This window comes from Boleophthalmus pectinirostris, unplaced genomic scaffold (genome assembly GCF_026225935.1).
Source record: "Boleophthalmus pectinirostris isolate CB_2022bp ecotype Guang Dong unplaced genomic scaffold, ASM2622593v1 HiC_scaffold_14, whole genome shotgun sequence".
NCBI classification, from domain to species: Eukaryota; Metazoa; Chordata; class Actinopteri; order Gobiiformes; family Gobiidae; genus Boleophthalmus; species Boleophthalmus pectinirostris.
In genome coordinates this window covers 28401528-28419461 of record NW_026571047.1, presented here as the reverse complement: position 1 = coordinate 28419461, position 17934 = coordinate 28401528, and the positions used below count along the sequence as shown (strand labels likewise).

The 17934-nt window shown below is 40.7% G+C and overlaps 1 protein-coding gene across 24 annotated transcripts in view; it reads left to right on the top strand.

Annotated features, from left to right (window-relative positions):
* LOC110159519 (calcium/calmodulin-dependent protein kinase type II subunit gamma) overlaps positions 1-17934 on the top strand; it is a 207204-nt gene that overhangs the window by 115460 nt on the left and 73810 nt on the right. For all 24 annotated transcript variants that reach the window (XM_055150345.1, XM_055150335.1, XM_055150332.1 and 21 more), the window contains exons 6-7: positions 3261-3333; positions 17599-17701. In XM_055150345.1, the coding sequence (XP_055006320.1) occupies positions 3261-3333; positions 17599-17701 (176 nt within the window). The remainder of the gene's footprint in view (positions 1-3260; positions 3334-17598; positions 17702-17934) is intronic.

The window sequence follows — 17934 nt, the reverse complement described above, 5'->3', positions numbered from 1 at the left end:
GTCTCAGTCCCGGTCTCAGTCCCAGGTCACAGTCCTGGTGTCAGTTCCAGTCTGGTCCCGGTCTCAATCCTGGTCTTAGTTCTTGTCTAGTTCCGGTCTCAATCCTGGTCCTGTTCCTGGTCTCAATCCTGGTCTTAGTTCTGGTCTGGTCCCGGTCTCAGTCCCGGTCTGGTCCCGATCTGATCCTGGTCTCAGTCCCTGTCTGGTCCCGGTCTCAGTCCCAGATTCATTCTCGGTCTGGTCCTGGACTGGTCCCGGTCTCAGTCCTGGTCTAGTCATGGTCTGGTCCCGGTCTCAATCCTTCTTGCTCTCAGTCCCGGTCTGGTTCCGGTCTGGTTCCAGTCTGGTCCCGGACCTGGTTCAGTCCTGGTTCAGTCCAGCACCTCAGTTTAAATCACGTAAAAGGGAAACGACCATTATCCGTTTTTGTTTTTTTTCCATTTTTCATTTAAACACAAAATGGAAAACTGAAAAAACAAATCATTATCTGTTTTTTCATTTTGGTTTTGGAGACAAATAAAGAAAAAAAAAACACTTTTCGTTTTCTTATTTTTGCTTTTACATTGACAAACAAATGAACGAACGACACACGGCTTGTTTACCCTCATTCCGACAGTAAAATAAAAATAAATAAAGTTCATATCCGGCTGTTCTCCGCGCAGATATAACGGCGATAGTATTAGTGGCAGTTGAATTGACAGTCCTATTATTAAAACTGCTCCTGGGATAGAGTTTATTGACTTTTTGGTTTTAAGGCCTCACGCACCAGATTCACAGTATTGATCCTTTAAACTACACTACCCTTTATTACGTCTGCGTTAAAAGGATCTGGAGGAAACGTCAATCTGCACCGTGGCCCTCAGCCCGATGTTCAAATAATACATATATTTTAGAGTTTTACAGCACTTTCTTCACATAAATAACGTTTTTAAATACTTAATTAGAGCTACAGTCAGTCTATAATCCATGTGTCATTTGTTCATTCATTTTTCAAAGTAAAACCAAAAATAAAACTATCCCAGTCCTGGTCTCAGTCCTGGTCTCAGTCCTGTTCTGGTCTTTGTCTTGTCTTTGTCTGGTCTTGGTTTGGTCTTGGACTGGTCTTGATCTGGTCTTGAACTGGTCTTGGTCTGGTCTTGGTCTGGTCTTGGACTGGTCTTGGCCTGGTCCTATTCTGGTCCTGGACTGGTCCCGGTCTCAGTCCCGATCTCAGTCCCGATCTCAGTCCCGATCTCAGTCCCGGTCTCAGTCCCGGTCTCAGTCCTCTCAGTCCCATCTCAGTCCCAATCTCAGTCCCAATCTCAGTCCTGGTCTGGTCCCAGTCCTGGTGTCAGTTCCAGTCTGGTCCCGGTCTCGATCCTGGTCTTAGTTCTTGTCTAGTTCCGGTCTCAATCCTGGTCCTGTTCCTGTCTCAATCCTGGTCCTGTTCCTGGTCTCAATCCTGGTCCTGTTCCTGGTCTCAATCCTGGTCTTAGTTCTGGTCTGGTCCCGGTCTAAGTCCCGGTCTGGTCCCGGTCTGGTCCCGGTCTGGTCCCGGTCTGGTCCCGGTCTGGTCCCGATCTGATCCTGGTCTGGTCCTGGTCTCAGTCCCAGACTCATTCTCGGTCTGGTCCTGGACTGGTCCCGGTCTCAGTCCTGGTCTAGTCATGGTCTGGTCCCAGTCTCAATCCTTCTTTGTTGTGTTCAAATAATACAAATATTTTAGAGTTTTACAGCACTTTCTTCACATAAATAACAGGTTTTTAAATACTTAATTAGAGCGATTTTGATTTTAAAGCTCCTATATTTCACAAATTTTACTCTTTGAGCTGTTGTTACCTCCTCAAAAACAGACCTGGAGTTGTGTTTTCATTCGCACGTGTTTGAGTAATCCTTTTTTTTATTAGTCTGTTCGCATCCCCAAAGCTCAAAATCCAGCTTGTGATGTCATGAAGTGGTATTTTTCAAGTTGACAGCTCCATTTTAGTTTTCAGTTCAGGCGAGTCACAGTCTCAAGTTTAAATCACGTAAAAGGGAAAACGACCATTATCCGGTGGTGTTTTCTTTTTAGAACCATTTTTGAAACAAAACTTCATTTAAACACAAAATGGAAAACTGAAAAAACAAATCATTATCTGTGTTTTCATTTTGGTTCTGTAGCATCGTCGTCGTTGTTCACCTTTAAGTTTTCGTCTTTCTTAACTTTTATAGTTATGGATAAATTCTTCATGGACAGAATGTTTATCCTTTGTCGACCTTGTTGGTTGAAGATTTGGTGACGGGGCAGATTTATGAAGCTGGTGGAAAATACACGAGACATTTCCACAGATATTTTGCCGTAGAAAAGCTTTAACCGGAAGTGACGTGAAGTTTACCCTGCATCGCGGCACTTCCGGCCATTGTGAAAAGGTCTATTTAAATAACTTACTTACTAATACCCCATGGAAGTGTAATAACCCGTCTTTAATCTCTTTCCTTAAAGGTTGTATGGAGGATTTTTTTTAGTTTCAAACTGTCAGTGAAAGATTAAAATACCATTACAGAGACGCAGCAGCTTTGTAATTATGATGACCAAAAAAAAAAAAAAACAACGAAAATCTATCAACTGTGGACGTGTTGAGGCCAGATAAACATCAGCCAATAGAAAACGAGGCTCCCTCATTTTCTATTGGCTGTTGGGTTGTCAATCAAACTCCCTAGTATAACTGACTCGTCGGAGCGTCGGGGATTACGTGGTTTACGCAGCGGTTCTTAGAGGCTTTTTCGAACTGTCGCTTCCTCGCATTTCGCACAAAGTTTGTCGCGACGGCGGACGAGAATCCACGACCGGTTCGCCCCAAAAGAAAGTCCGTTTTTGAGGTCGCTGAAAGAAGAAGAGAAGGGAAAAAGGAGCAAAGCCAAACTGAGGTGATTCTTGGAGATCTCGTCCAGCGATGGCGCGACCGAAGCAGACGAAGGGTCTAAAAACTGACGCGTCGGTCGCTGAATTACTTCTAAACAGGTCACTTCAACAGTAATTCTGAATGCGCACAAGGACTGTCGCTGTATTTCTCTTCCCTTAAAAAAATCCTCTATACAACCTTTAATTAAAAAAAAAAAAAGAAGAAATTGGACTACACTTTACTACTCTTGTTTTGTATCCAGACGTTTACTAGACTAAAACCAATATGTCATAATGTTTTTAATGTGATAGTAACAGACTGTCTCTCTTTCTCTTTTTCCTTCTCTCCGTCCCTCCCTCTCTCCTTTCTTTCTTTCTTTTTTTTTTATCTCCCTTGTAGCCACTGCATTAGTCAGATCCTGGAGAGTGTCAATCATATCCACCAGCATGATATTGTGCACAGAGACCTCAAGGTGAGTGGATGCCCGTTGCCGTTGACAACCGCACACCTCTTTTCCCCCGTCTCCCGTGGCAACGCTCAGTCTAGCTGCAGCATCCTCTCTCATCTCTCTCATTTTTTTTTTTTTTTTTTTTTTGGGCTCTTAAGCTTTTTCCGCACGTCTCATGTAGGTTGCCTTCAAGTGAATTCTAACGCAATTTTGTTTGGTCATGTCCAAAAAGAAAATGGATTTATTACAGTTTTATGATAGTATTACGCCACAATGTGAAATAGAAATGAGCTGAGTAGTAGGTAACGATATCTAAATCTCACTGTACGATATTTATTACGATATTATAACGTAATTGTAGACACTTTTTTGCTTTTAAAATGCCTTGACAAGATTTGGTGTGATTATTTCCGACATAATTCCAAGTTAAAGTAAAAAACATATTTCTTCATGTTGCCTGCACTGAAATGAATCATGGGATATGTAGTTCCCTATGTGTATGAGCTATTGCTTATGAATTGCTTAATATAAATCAACAGTTTTCCCACAGTCATGGAAATCCTGGAAAAGTCATAGAAACTGAAAATGTCATTTTCCAGGCATGGAATTTTGTAAATTCAATGAAAGTTTTGGAAAAGTCATGGAATTTTAGTATCTCTTTTACGCAACTTCAGCACTCTGTTAAGTTCTCATTAGACTATTATGATTTGTTTAAAAGAGATGACAATAAATGCACTGACAGTATTGAATGTTTAAAAAAATGTTATCAATGTTAAAAAACTATAATACCAAACCATTTACCAAACATTTCATATTTAGCCCTAAAAGTCTGATCAATTCTACACATGTAGGTGCTGTAAAGTCATGGAAAATTCACTTTAGGTCATGAAAAAATCATAGAAATTTTGGAAATTTTGTCAGTGAAAAAGAATGAGACCCCTGAACAATGCATTAAAGCAGGGGTGTCAAACTCATTTTGGTCCGGGGGCCGTATCCAACGTATTTTGATCCCAAAGGGGCCGGATCAGAAAACTCATGTCATATAAACCCCAAAAATAACAATAAGTTCAAATATTTGTGCAGAGAAACGCAAATCTATTACAGAAATCTTTTTTAATTGATGAACTCTTTCTTATTATAATATTATAATATTATGAACAACCTGAAACTTTAAGAAAAATACAATTTCAACACAATGTTTTAACATTAACTCATATGCAAATAGGAATAAGTAAATTTTTCACTCTGCGTCCACTTTTCTCATGTTGGACATTTTTTCTGATGAGGGTGTCACGGTCAACAGTCAAAACGATCGTCCTTTAAGAGCGTTTGGAAAGAGACAAGTCTTCATTTGTGCTGCTCTGGTGGGAGGGGCCACGTACAGAGACGCTGGAGACCAAATTACCAATATTTAAATAGAAAATATAATTAAAATATTTTAGTAGAAAATCAGCCGAGGGCCAGATTAAAGGTCTTATGTTTGACATCTGTGGCATTAAAGCAAAGGAACTTGTAATTCAGTATATTGTGAGACTTTGGACGATGCGAAATCACGATATTTTGATAATTGTTACATCACTAGTAGTCAGTGTTGGGAGTAACACATTATAAAAGTAATGAATTACCGTAATGCATTGCTTTTTAACGCAGTAATGTTCGGCATTACAGGGAAAAAACTGTAATATTTTACTTGGTTACAATGCTTTTTTAACCTGGATTGAAGTGGTGGGTTTTTCATTTTTCTTCATACAAATTCGCTAAAATCACTGCGATATCAGCAGCGATGAGACGCCAGAGGTGCGCCCGTGTAGACCGTCAGGAGACCGCGGGTGAAAGGACCGGCGCAGAACTCCACGCTCCACGGAGTTGACCGCATCTGACGCCTGATCGCGCCTCGCAGAGACTCTGTTCCACGGGCTCGGGGTTCTCTCAGGGGCGGTCGTAGATTCCAAGTTCTAGTCCAAGATTAGTCCTGGTTTAGACCTGATTTAGACCTGGGTCAGTTCTGGTTTAGTCCTAGTTTAGTTCTAGTTTAGACCTAGTTTAGACCTGGTTTAGTTGTTTAGTCCTGGTTTAGTCCTAGTTTAGTTCTAGTTTAGACCTAGTTTAGACCTGGTTTAGTCCTGGTTTAGTTGTCGGTTCAGTCCTGGTTTAGACCTAGTTTAGTCCTGGTTCAGCTCTGGTTAAGTCCGAGTTTAGTCCGAGTTTAGTCCGAGTTTAGTCCGAGTTTAGTCCTGGTTTAGTCCTCAGTTTAGTCCTGGTTTAGTCCTGGTTTAGTCTTGGTTTAGTCCTGGTTCAGTCCTCGGTTCAGTCCTGGTTTAGTTGTCTGTTCAGTCCTGGTTTAGACCTAGTTTAGTCCTGGTTCAGCTCTGGTTAAGTCCGAGTTTAGTCCTAGTTTAGTCCAAATTTAGTCCGAGTTTAATCCTACTTTAGTCCTACTTTAGTCCTGGTTTAGTCCTGGTTCAGTCCTAGTTTAGTCCTGGTTTAGTCCTAGTTTAGTCCTGGTTTAGTCCTCGGTTCAGTCCTGGTTTAGTCCTGGTTTAGTTGTCGGTTCAGTCCTGGTTTAGACGTAGTTTAGTCCTGGTTCAGCTCTGGTTAAGTCCGAATTTAGTCCTAGTTTAGTCCTAGTTTATTCCGAGTTTAGTCCTACTTTAGTCCTGGTTTAGTCTTGGTTTAGTCCTTGTTCTTAGTCCTAGTCCTAGTTTAGTCCTGGTTTAGTCCTCAGTTTAGTCCTGGTTTAGTCCTGGTTTAGTCCTAGTTTAGTCCTAGTTTAGTCCTGGTTTAGTCCTTGGTTTAGTCCTAGTTTAGTCCTGGTTTAGTCCTCGGTTCAGTCCTGGTTTAGTCCTGGTTCAGTCCATGTACGGCGCAAAAGTTCAGCATCTTCACAGTTATTTTGGTGAGAGTAACGTAAAAGTCCTGCAATAGTCGTGTAATATTTCACATTTTAAACACAGTAATATTGTAATGTAAAGAATGACTTTGAAATGACAGAAACACGTCATAAATAACACATTACAGTGTTAAAGTCACTTGCCCAACAGTCCTAGTAGTAGGTTAATAAAATTTGTAATGGTTTCGAGTTAAGGCAGTGTAATTAAGTGAATTTTAACTGGTTTGAGATTTCATAATTATAGTCATTGATCAACTTGGGTCTGGTTAGTAAAAAGTTTGTGGTTTGGAAAAGGGAAAAAGAAGAAGACTGTAGTCGGATATTTGATTGATTTTTATTGCTCCTATTAAATAGCAGTGATTAAAATTCTGCCTTATTTATGTTAATTAAAGGTGTAACGATTCTAGTAGAACCTGCTTGTCTCCATGGAGATGTTATTGCTTTGTCTAGAACACAGGTGTCAAACATAAGGCCCGGGGGCCAGATCCGGCCCTCCAAGACCTTTAATGTGGCCCTTGGGTGATTTTCTACTAAAATATTTTTATTATATTTTCTATTATCCTGCTGTATTTTTGAAGATGAACTGGTGTCAAGATGAAGCTCTGACAAAGGAATAAAGGGTAAAGGCATAATAAGCTTAAGCTTCAGCCTGCACCTTTTCGGTCTGTATATGTTAAATATGACTGTTTATGAATTAATGTCAAAATATACCTGTGACCGAAATAAATAAATAAATAATAAAATATTAAAATATTGGTAATTTTCTGTGGTGCTGAGCAGAGCAGCATCTCCAGCGTCTCTGTACGTGGCCCCTCCCACCAGAGCAGCACAAATGAAGACTTGTCTCTTTCCAAACGCTCTTAAAGGACGATCGTTTTGACTGTTGACCGTGACAACCTCATCAGAAAAATGTAAAAAATGAGAAAAGTGGAACCGAGTGCAGGATTTTCCAAGAAAAATTTACTTATTCCTGTTTGCATACAAGTTCATGTTAAAATATTGTGTTGAAATTGAATTTTTCTTAAAGTTTCAGGTTGTTCATAATATTATAATAAGAAAGAGTTCATCAATTAAAAAAGATTTCTGTAACAGATTTGCATTTCTCTGCACAAATATTTGAACTTATTGTTATTTTTGGGGTTTATATGACATGAGTTTTCTGATTCGGCCCCTTTAGGATCAAAGTAGGTTGGATACGGCCCCCGGACCAAAATGAGTTTGACACCCCTGGTCTAGAATGTTCCACAGTGTAGATTAAACCAACAAGCAGGGTACAGCACTACACTACACTACATTACAGTTCAGATCTGTGGAGAGGCGTCCCTTTTCACAGAAGGAATTACTGTATTTTTGTGCAATAGAAACATCTGTAATGAATAAAGTCGTACCAGGGAACATTCTAGGGAAAGCAATAACATCTCCGTGGAGATTTTGAAATTGTACGCAAGAGTTTGGGTAAATTTCGTAAACTTGAACTTTCTGTGTCCCCAGATAAAAGATAAACATTCTTAAATCAAATGTAGTTTTTACTCATAACAATTGTAATGCTGATTTATTCTTAATTACAAAAGCGTTAAACATGATGTCATATATTTAGATTATAATTTGATGTTTTGGTTCTTAAGATGATCATCCAAAGCAGAACGAGCCTCACGTGACTCTCTCGTTTGCGTTGCCAGTTTCAGAGCTGAAATCCAGTTGGTTTGAATCTAAAATGTCTCTCTCTGATCTGAACGGTCGCTCCCTAAACCCCAGAACCTGCAGCCGATCATGAGTGAGTGCTAGTGCAGCCTGTGCAGCTCAGGGAGGGAATTCTGGAGGTTCTGAGTTTTCACACGAGGCTTGTGCATAAACTGACAATGATACAAACTTGGATGTGTCTGTATCTGCAGGTTTAGGCTCTGGCAACACAGGTTCAGTTGTGATTATAATACTTTTTTAAAACGGTAAGACCCCATATATACCGACTATAAATCGCTCCGGAGTATATGTCGCACCAGCCAAAAATTGCGTAAAGAAGAAGAAAAAAAACATATAAAATTTATTCAGTTTATAAAATCAGAGACCAGGAACCCACATTTCATGTTGAAAGTCAAGTTCTAGTAATAACGATAGAACAGAACAACAGACTGTTAACGTCACATATGAACAGTTCTTCAGATAAACTCATTAATCAACAAAGAAAGTCGTGTTTATTTGTTTGTTTTTTTATAAGAAAATGCAAATTGTTCGATACAAGACAAAGTAAACTGTAATTTCCATTGCATATTGTCAATCCCGTATCATTCCCACAGGCTGCGTGCTTTTCCTTATCCCTAACCTTGCTCCATGTCCGCGTGTGCGTCGCTCGGCTCGGCCTGGGCTCGTATTTGAAATAACGGTGACTCATGAGCACGTGAGCGGTTCGATGACGTGAGGAGAAAATCAGACGGCGGAGGATTAGAGACAGTACGGCCGCCTCACGCTCGCAGCCCAGTGGGGTAAATTGGCTGTGTAATGAATGGAGAGCAGGGTTTTGATGGACTTCGGGAGTTGCCAGGACAACCCGGATGACATCATAGGAGAGAGGGAGGAGAGACGAGGAGGAGGAAGTGGAGGAAGAGGGATGTAGAGATGGAGAGGTTGATTACTGAAGAGCAGAGCATATGTTTTTAAGTGTTCAGGCAATCAAAAGTCAATACGAGTGTTTTTATGACCGACGTTGTAAACTTCATTGTGATTGGACGTAATGGGCTTCAGTACTTACTTACTGATTTGAATACTGCAGTCATTTTCAAATGGAACATACTATGATAGAATGAGCTCGTAATAAACGCATTTTCTGTATATTTTCTTTGTATTTATACACATTTAATTCACAAATCTAAATGGAACGCACTACAAAAATGCAGACAGGCCCATCTATCTCATTAGAAAAGTTGAAATGTTAAGACATGTTTTGTATAATTTCTAATCTTTTTGTAATTATTTTATTGACTGTTTTGTTCCAATGTTGCTGTTGTAATTGAATGTTGAAAAGAAAAAGAAATCAGCTAAATTTAATGTCCAAATAGGCGACGTATGGATCCTTTTATCGCTGCTTTAATTACTGTTTTTCATTGTTTAAAACTTGAGTAACTAATTGTTCAGAGAGACACGATCACTCAGTCAACAATAAAATATCCTCATTAAAGTTCAATGATCATAATGGTCAAATCCACCAAAATATGGACACCCAGAAAAAAGTTTGGGAAACAGCCCTGGAATTGCCAATCTAAACTGACTGACAAAGAATAAGTAAGTTGCTAACTTGAAAACTACCACTGTGTGATATCACAAGGTGGAAAAGAGCATCTTGGGTTTTGGAGCATGGATAAGGTGTCCCCCGCCTTATCCAGTGGTCACTCCAGGTACTGCAGCTTCCGGGAGCAGAAAGAAAGAAAGAATTCTCCCCTCGAGTGCAATGCATTTTTTGTGATTCAATTCAGTTCAATTCAATCTTTATTAAGAACACATGATATCTGGTTCATAGTATTAAAAAAACAATAGTAAGAATAAAAAGATAAATACAGTGCATGTTATAATGTTTACAGACAAGACGCCAGTGTCTCCACAGCTCAGAGGTGAATCTGACAGAGCTCCTCACAGGACACACTAGAGCTTCAGTGATTTGATTACTCAGATTCACAACTCTACACATAAATGAATAAATACAACACCTGATTGTGACAGCACAGGGTCTCACATCACAATTTACAAACATTTCACTGGCGCTACAAAACCTTGGCACTTTCAGTAATATTCTCAAAGAGTCATTATACGCCACTGTCAAACTCTGCAAACTCTTTTTCTTATAGTTGCGCCAAAGATGCGCAAGTATACAAAGGTGAGCAAAAACATTTAAAAAGTGCAATTTTGACATCATTGGAGCACATGGAGAACTTGCGGACGAGCATATTGGCCTGACTATAAGTCTTACACTGCTGCCTGTACATGTCTCTATCATCTGAGAGGTCACTGGTGACATAATGTCCAAGATATTTGACCTCATCTGTGAGTTGGAGGGCACTCCCGCACACAGAGAAAACACTTTTGTTTTAACAATCAGAACGTGACTTTTCCGAGCATTATACTTAATGTCATATTCAAATCCAAACAGAGAACAGATATTTAAAAGCTGCTGCAGACCTGCACTGTAAGGACACAGCAGCACTAGATCATCTGCGTACATTAAATGATTATACAGATAATCACCAGCAAAACATCCAGTTTTACCTTCATTCAGCTGCACAAACAGGTCATCAACATAGATATTAAACAGAAGGGGAGACAGGATTCCACCCTGGCGAACTCCATTACTGACCCTAAAAGAGTCAGAAGTAGAATCACCCCATTTCACCTGCATGGACTGACAGGTATTCCAGAAAACAAGTATTCTAATGAGGTACCCTGGAACACCTCGGTTAATTTGTTGAATAGTTTCCCATGATTAATCCGATTAAATGCTTTAGAAGCATCTAAAAAACACATGAATTCAATGAATGAATCCAAACTGCCCCTGTTTGGATGACAGGACATTGACAACATTCACACAGGTCAGATTTTGTAGGGATTCTTTTTTATTTTCACAACATAAACTTTTAAAAAATGTTAACTCCTCAAAGTGATCTTTGTAAGACTTAACCTCACGCTGCTCCAGCAGCTCTGGCTCTGGTTGGTCCAAATGCTTCACATTGTGCACGACGCAGACGTCACAGGGGAGAGGAGTTCGCCTGCACTGACGAAGGAAATGCTTAAGTGAAAAAAAATGTTGGCCCCATGCGCCAATGAGCACAGACCACTGAAAACCAAGTGACGCCATCTTGGATTCATCTTCCACATTTATTATAGTTTTATGCTTTAGAGATGCAGAATACTACTACTACTACTACTACTACTACTACTACTACTACTACTACTACTACTACTACTACTACTACTACTACTACTACTACTACTACTACTACTACTACTACTACTACTACTACTACTACTACTACTACTACTACTACTACTACTACTATTACTACTACTACTACTACAACTACTACTACTACTACTACTACTACTACTACTACTACTACTACTACTACTACTACTACTACTACTACTACTACTACTACTACTACTACTACTACTACTACTACTACTACTACTACTACTACTACTACTACTACTACTACTACTACTACTACTACTACTATTACTACTACTACTACTACTACTACTACTACTACTACTACTACTACTACTACTACTACTACTACTACTACTACTACTACTACTACTACTACTACTACTACTACTACTACTACTACTACTACTACTACTACTACTACTACTACTACTACTACTACTACTACTACTACTACTACTACTACTACTACTACTACTACTACTACTACTACTACTACTACTACTACTACTACTACTACTACTACTACTACTACTACTACTACTACTACTACTACTACTACTACTACTAACTACTACTACTACTACTACTACTACTACTACTACTACTACTACTACTACTACTACTACTACTACTACTACTACTACTACTACTATTACTACTTACTATTACTACTACTATTACTACTACTATTACTACTGCAACAACTACTACTACTTCTACTACTTCTACTATTACTTCTACTGCTACTGCCACTACTACTACTACTACTACTACTACTTCTACTACTTCTACTACTTCTACTACTACTACTACTACTACTACTACTACTACTTCTACTATTACTTCTACTGCAACAACTACTACTACTACTATTACTTCTACTGCTACTGCTACTGCTACTACTACTACTACTACTACTACTACTACTACTACTACTACTTCTACTACTACTACTTCTGCGTCTACTATTACTTCTACTGCAACAACTACTACTACTACTATTACTGCTACTGCTACTACTACTACTTTTACTTCTACTACTACTACTACTACTATTACTTCTACTGCTACTGCCACTACTACTACTACTACTACTACTACTTCTACCAGTTATATATAAAATATAATTTAAAAAAAGGCTATTTAAGTATAAAAATATTCACATTTCTTCTTCTCCGGTCGGTCCTCGCTCTTCTCCAAACCCCAGACTTTTACCGACAACACTGGACGTCAACTTCTTTATTTAAAAATGATAATAAAATTGTGTAAACATCAGTGTAATTTCTGTCACAGTCGCCCACCCTTTAACCTTACGTCTCGACTTGTATTTAACCCAGATGCCCGTTCTCGTGTCGCGTTTTTGTTTCACGTTTTGCATTATTAGCGCAGTCAGCTTTAGCTCAGCTCCGATTTGTCTCTTTTATCCTGAGTGAGCCTTTATGTCCCGCGACTCTCCTCTCCTCCTCCTCCTCCTCTTCCTCCTCTCTTTCTCCTCTCTTCCTCTCTCTCTCTCCCCATCCTCCCCTCTCTTCTTTTCTTCCTCTCTCTCTCTCTCTCTCTCTCTCTCTCGTTCGTCTCATCGCTCTCTCCGTTTAGCATGCAGTCGGCAGCTTTAAAACGGCTCCCCAGCGGTTACCATGGCGACCGACCCATGCCCATATAAGGGGTTTTTCTCTTGTTTCCATCATAGCTCACTCCCCCCATCTCTCTCTCTCTCTCTCTCTATCTCTCTATCTATCTCTCCCTCTCATACATGTATCTGTTCTCTCTTCTACACCTCTCTCATCTCTTTTTCTTCATCTTTCTCTTCCTCTCTCTCTCTCTCTCTTTCTCTTTCTCTCTCTCTCTCTCTCTCTCTCTCTCTCTCCTTATCTCCTACTTCTTCCTCTCTGTCTGTTTACTCTGTTGTATCTCTCTCTCTCTTTCTCTCTCTCTCTTTACTGTATTGTATCTCTGTCTCTCTCTCTTTTTCTCTCTCTCTCTCTTTACTATGTTGTATCTCTTTCTTTTTCTCTCTCTCTTTACTATGTTGTATCTCTTTCTTTTTCTCTCTCTCTTTACTATGTTGTATCTCTCTTTTTCTCTCTCTTTACTATGTTGTATCTCTGTCTCTCTCTCTTTCTCTCTCTCTCTCTTTACTATGTTGTCTCTCTCTCTCTCTCTTTACTATGTTGTATCTCTGTCTCTCTCTTTCTCTCTCTCTCTCTTTACTATGTTGTCTCTCTCTCTCTCTCTTTACTATGTTGTATCTCTGTCTCTCTCTCTCAGTTGCTCTCTAAGACTTCTTCTCTTGTTCCCTTCCCTTTCCTTCTCTCTCTCTCCTCTCTTCTATCTCTTTCTCCCTACTAACCCCCTCACTCTCTCTGTCTCTCTCTGCTTGCATTTTCCTCTCTCTCTTTCTCTCTCTCTCTCCTTATCTCCTACTTCTTCCTCTCTGTCTCTATCTGTTTACTCTGCTGTTATATCTCTTTCTCTCTTTCTCTCTCTCTCTCAATTGCTCTCTAAGACTCCTTCTCTTGTTCCCTTTCCTTCTCTCTCTCTCCTCTCTTCTATCTCTTTCTCCCTACTGTCCCCCTCACTCTCTCTCTCTCCTTCTCCCTCTTCTTGCATTTTCCTTCCTCCCTACTGTCTCTTCTCTCTCTGTCTTTCTTTCTCTCTGTCTGTTTCTATTCTGTTTCTCGGTCTGTGTTTGTATTATATAATACATTATACAAATCTGTTCTGTACTTGGGAGAGTGGATGTTACCTAACGCACGCACACACACACACACACACACACCGACACACACACCGACACACACACACACACACCGACACACACACACGCAGGGATGAGTTTCATTTTTTTATTTGTTATTTTAAAAAGTAAAACACTTAAAGGGATAGTTCAGGTTTTTTGACATAAATCTGCGTCCGGTGAGCTGAGATCCTGGCCGGTTTTGGTGCTGAGGAAAGTAGTTCGGCAAGTTGGCTGGGGACAGTCTAATAAAGCGTTTTTCTTCTCAAAACAATATGTGTTCAAAAGAGTGATACATTTGCACCACAAAACCATCGTCCTCTAAAAAGTCAGACCTCATTATCGCTTGGCGCTATTTTCTCTCCGTTCGTATCACTGCGCGCGGCCGCCAGGTGACACCCGCGCCTGGTTCACTTTGTTAACTGCTTGAAATGTTAATGACAACATGTTTAACTACGACACCGATGATGAAGAAATTGATTTTAGCACAGAGGCAATGGGATATGTTTTTGAACCCGAATATACGTCTGTTACAGGAAAACGGTGAAATTTGTGCGGAGATTCAGACAGATTTTTGTTGTTACAGCCCGGAAAATCGCAAGTTCGCACCATTTTTTAGATATATATAGTTATGTATCTTATACAAGCTTATATACCTATCACGCTAGCTCTGACATTAGCTGTCTCGCGTCGCGGCGTGACCGGTCTGAACAAGTAAACACTGCCGAACAACTGAAGAAAATGATTAATCCGTGCGCGGCTGTCACCTGGCGGCCGTGCGCAGTGATACGTACGGAGAGAAAATAGCGCCAAGTGATTATGAGGTCTGACTTTTTAGAGGACGGAGGTTTTGTGGTGCAAATGTATCACTCTTTTTAACGCATATTGTTTTGAGAAGAAAAACGCTTTATTATACTGTCCCCAGCACAACTTGCCGAACTACTTTCCTCAGCACCAAACCCGACCAGGATCTCGGCAAAACCTGAACCATCCCTTTAAAATAGGAATGAAACAGTCCAGCCTTTTCTGATGCAAAATGTTAACCAATTCCAAAGCAGAAACTGAAAATGACAATAGTTTCTCTCTCCTCTCCTCTCCTCTCTACCCCCTCCTCCTCCTCTATTCCATTTCTTTTTCTTCCTCTCTTCTCTTCTCTCTCTTTTCTCTGTCTCTCGTATAAATGTTATTTAAAAATGAAAACAACGTAAACTTAAATTAAGAATGCAACTATCTTTCTCCTTTTGCTCTCTCTCTCTCTCTATCGTTTTCTCTCTCCTCTACCCATCCTCTCCCTTTCTTCCTTCTTCCCCTCTAATTTAATTTCTTTCTCTTACCCTCTCTCATCTGTCTCTCTCTCTTTCTTTTTTGTCTTTCTACCTCTTTATACCTCTGCTCTCTCCTCTTTCCTTTCTCTCTCTTCTTTCTTCTTTCTCTCTCCGACTTCCCATTTCTATCTTTCTATCTATCTATCCATCTCTTCTTCACACCTCTCCTTCCCCTTTTCTCCCTTTTCTCTCTCCCCTCCTCTATTGTTCTATCTCTTCTCTACCCAATCCCTTCTTCACACTTCTCCAGCCCCTTTAGGCCCTCCTCTGTTCTGTTTCTTTTCTTTCCTCTTTCTCTTTCTATCTCTTTATCTCTCTCACTCTTCTCTACACATCCCTTCTTCACACTTCTCCGTCCTCATTTCTACCTCCTCTCTTCTTTTCTCTTCTCTCTATTTCTCTTTCTACCTCCTGTCTCTCTCCTCTACCTATCCCTTCTTCTTCACACCTCTCCACCTTTTTCTCTCTGTATCCTCTCTATCTCTTCGTCTCTCCTCTCCCCATCCCTTCTTCACACCTCTTCTTTCCCCTTTTCTCTCTCCACTCTTCTTTTCTTCCCTCTCTATTTCTCTTTCTGTCTCTACCTCTTTCTTCTCTCCCCATCCCTTCTTCACACCTCTCCTTCCCCTTTAGGCCCTCCTCTGTTCTGTTCTTTTCTTTCCTCTTTCTATCTCTTTATCTCTCTCACTCTTCTCTACACATCCCTTCTTCACACCTCTCCGTCCTCATTTCTACCTCCTCTCTTCTTTTCTCTTCTCTCTATTTCTCTTTCTACCTCCGTCTTTCTCCTCTACCTATCCCTTCTTCTTCACACCTCTCCACCTTTTTCTCTCTGTATCCTCTCTATCTCTTCATCTCTCCTCTCCCCATCCCTTCTTCACACCTCTTCTTTCCCTTTTCTCTCTCCACTCTTCTTTTCTTCCCTCTCTATTTCTCTTTCTGTCTCTGTACCTCTTTCTTCTCTCCCCATCCCTTCTTCACACCTCTCCTTCCCCTTTTTCTCCCTTTTCTCTCTCCCTCCTCTCTCTATTGTTCTATCTCTTCTCTACCCAATCCCTTCTTCACACTTCTCCAGCCCCTTTAGGCCCTCCTCTGTTCTGTTCTTTTCTTTCCTCTTTCTCTTTCTATCTCTTTATCTCTCTCACTCTTCTCTACACATCCCTTCTTCACACTTCTCCATCCTCATTTCTACCTCCTCTCTTCTTTTCTCTCCTCTCTATTTCTCTTTCTCTCTCTGTCTTTCTCCTCTACCTATCCCTTCTTCTTCACACCTCTCCACCTTTTTCTCCCTTTTCTCTCTCCCTCCTCTCTCTATTGTTCTATCTCTTCTCTACCCAATCCCTTCTTCACACTTCTTCGTCCTCATTTCTACCTCCTCTCTTCTTTTCTCTTCTCTCTATTTCTCTTTCTACCTCCGTCTCTCTCCTCTACCTATCCCTTCTTCTTCACACCTCTCCTTCCCTTTTCTCCCTTTTCTCTCTCCCTCCTCTCTCTATTGTTCTATCTCTTCTCTACCCAATCCCTTCTTCACACTTCTCCAGCCCCTTTAGGCCCTCCTCTGTTCTTTTCTTTCCTCTTTCTCTTTCTATCTCTTTATCTCTCTCACTCTTCTCTACACATCCCTTCTTCACACCTCTCCGTCCTCATTTCTACCTCCTCTCTTCTTTTCTCTTCTCTCTATTTCTCTTTCTACCTCCGTCTCTCTCCTCTACCTATCCCTTCTTCTTCACACCTCTCCACCTTTTCTGTCCCCCTCTCTGTATCCTCTCTATCTCTTCATCTCTCTCTCCCATCCCTTCTTCACACTTCTCCAGCCCCTTTAGGCCCTCCTCTGTTCTGTTCTTTTCTTTCTTCTTTCTCTTTCTATCTCTTTATCTCTCTCACTCTCCTCTCCCCATCCCTTCTTCACACTCTTCTTCCCCTTTTCTCTCTCCACTCTTCTTTTCTTCCCTCTCTATTTCTCTTTCTGTCTCTGTACCTCTTTCTTCTCTCCCCATCCCTTCTTCACACCTCTCCTTCCCTTTTTCTCCCTTTTCTCTCTCCCTCCTCTCTATTGTTCTATCTCTTCTCTACCCAATCCCTTCTTCACACTTCTCCGTCCTCATTTCTACCTCCTCTCTTCTTTTCTCTTCTCTCTATTTCTCTTTCTACCTCTGTCTTTCTCCTACCTATCCCTTCTTCTTCACACCTCTCCACCTTTCTCTCTTAACTCTTTATCTCTCCTCTCCCCATCCCCTCTTTACATGTCTCCTTCTCTTTTTTTCCCCTCTCCTCTCTCCTCCATCCCTCTATCCCGGCTCTCGTTCCTCCCCCGCGCGTGGTTGTTTTTTCGGTGTGTAAATGTGCAGCGCGGCGGTGCGAGTGTCTCACTGCGGTTTGTTTTGGTTTTTTTGTCTCTCAGCCTGAAAACCTGCTGCTGGCCAGTAAGATGAAGGGAGCCGCCGTGAAGCTCGCAGACTTCGGCCTCGCCATCGAAGTGCAGGGAGACCAGCAGGCGTGGTTTGGTAAGAAAACACAAAGAATTAAAACACACAAACACACATTCGCAATATTACAGTACCGTAAGTTTTGGACTATAAGCGCAGTGTCGGGGAGTAACAGATTACATGTACCGGAGTTACGTAATCAGAGTATAAATGATGAGTAACTGTATTCGGTTACAGTTACTGTTTCAGTGAGTGGTAATTGGATTACAGTTACTTTGTTGAAATAAATGGATTACATGGCGGGAGTTTCC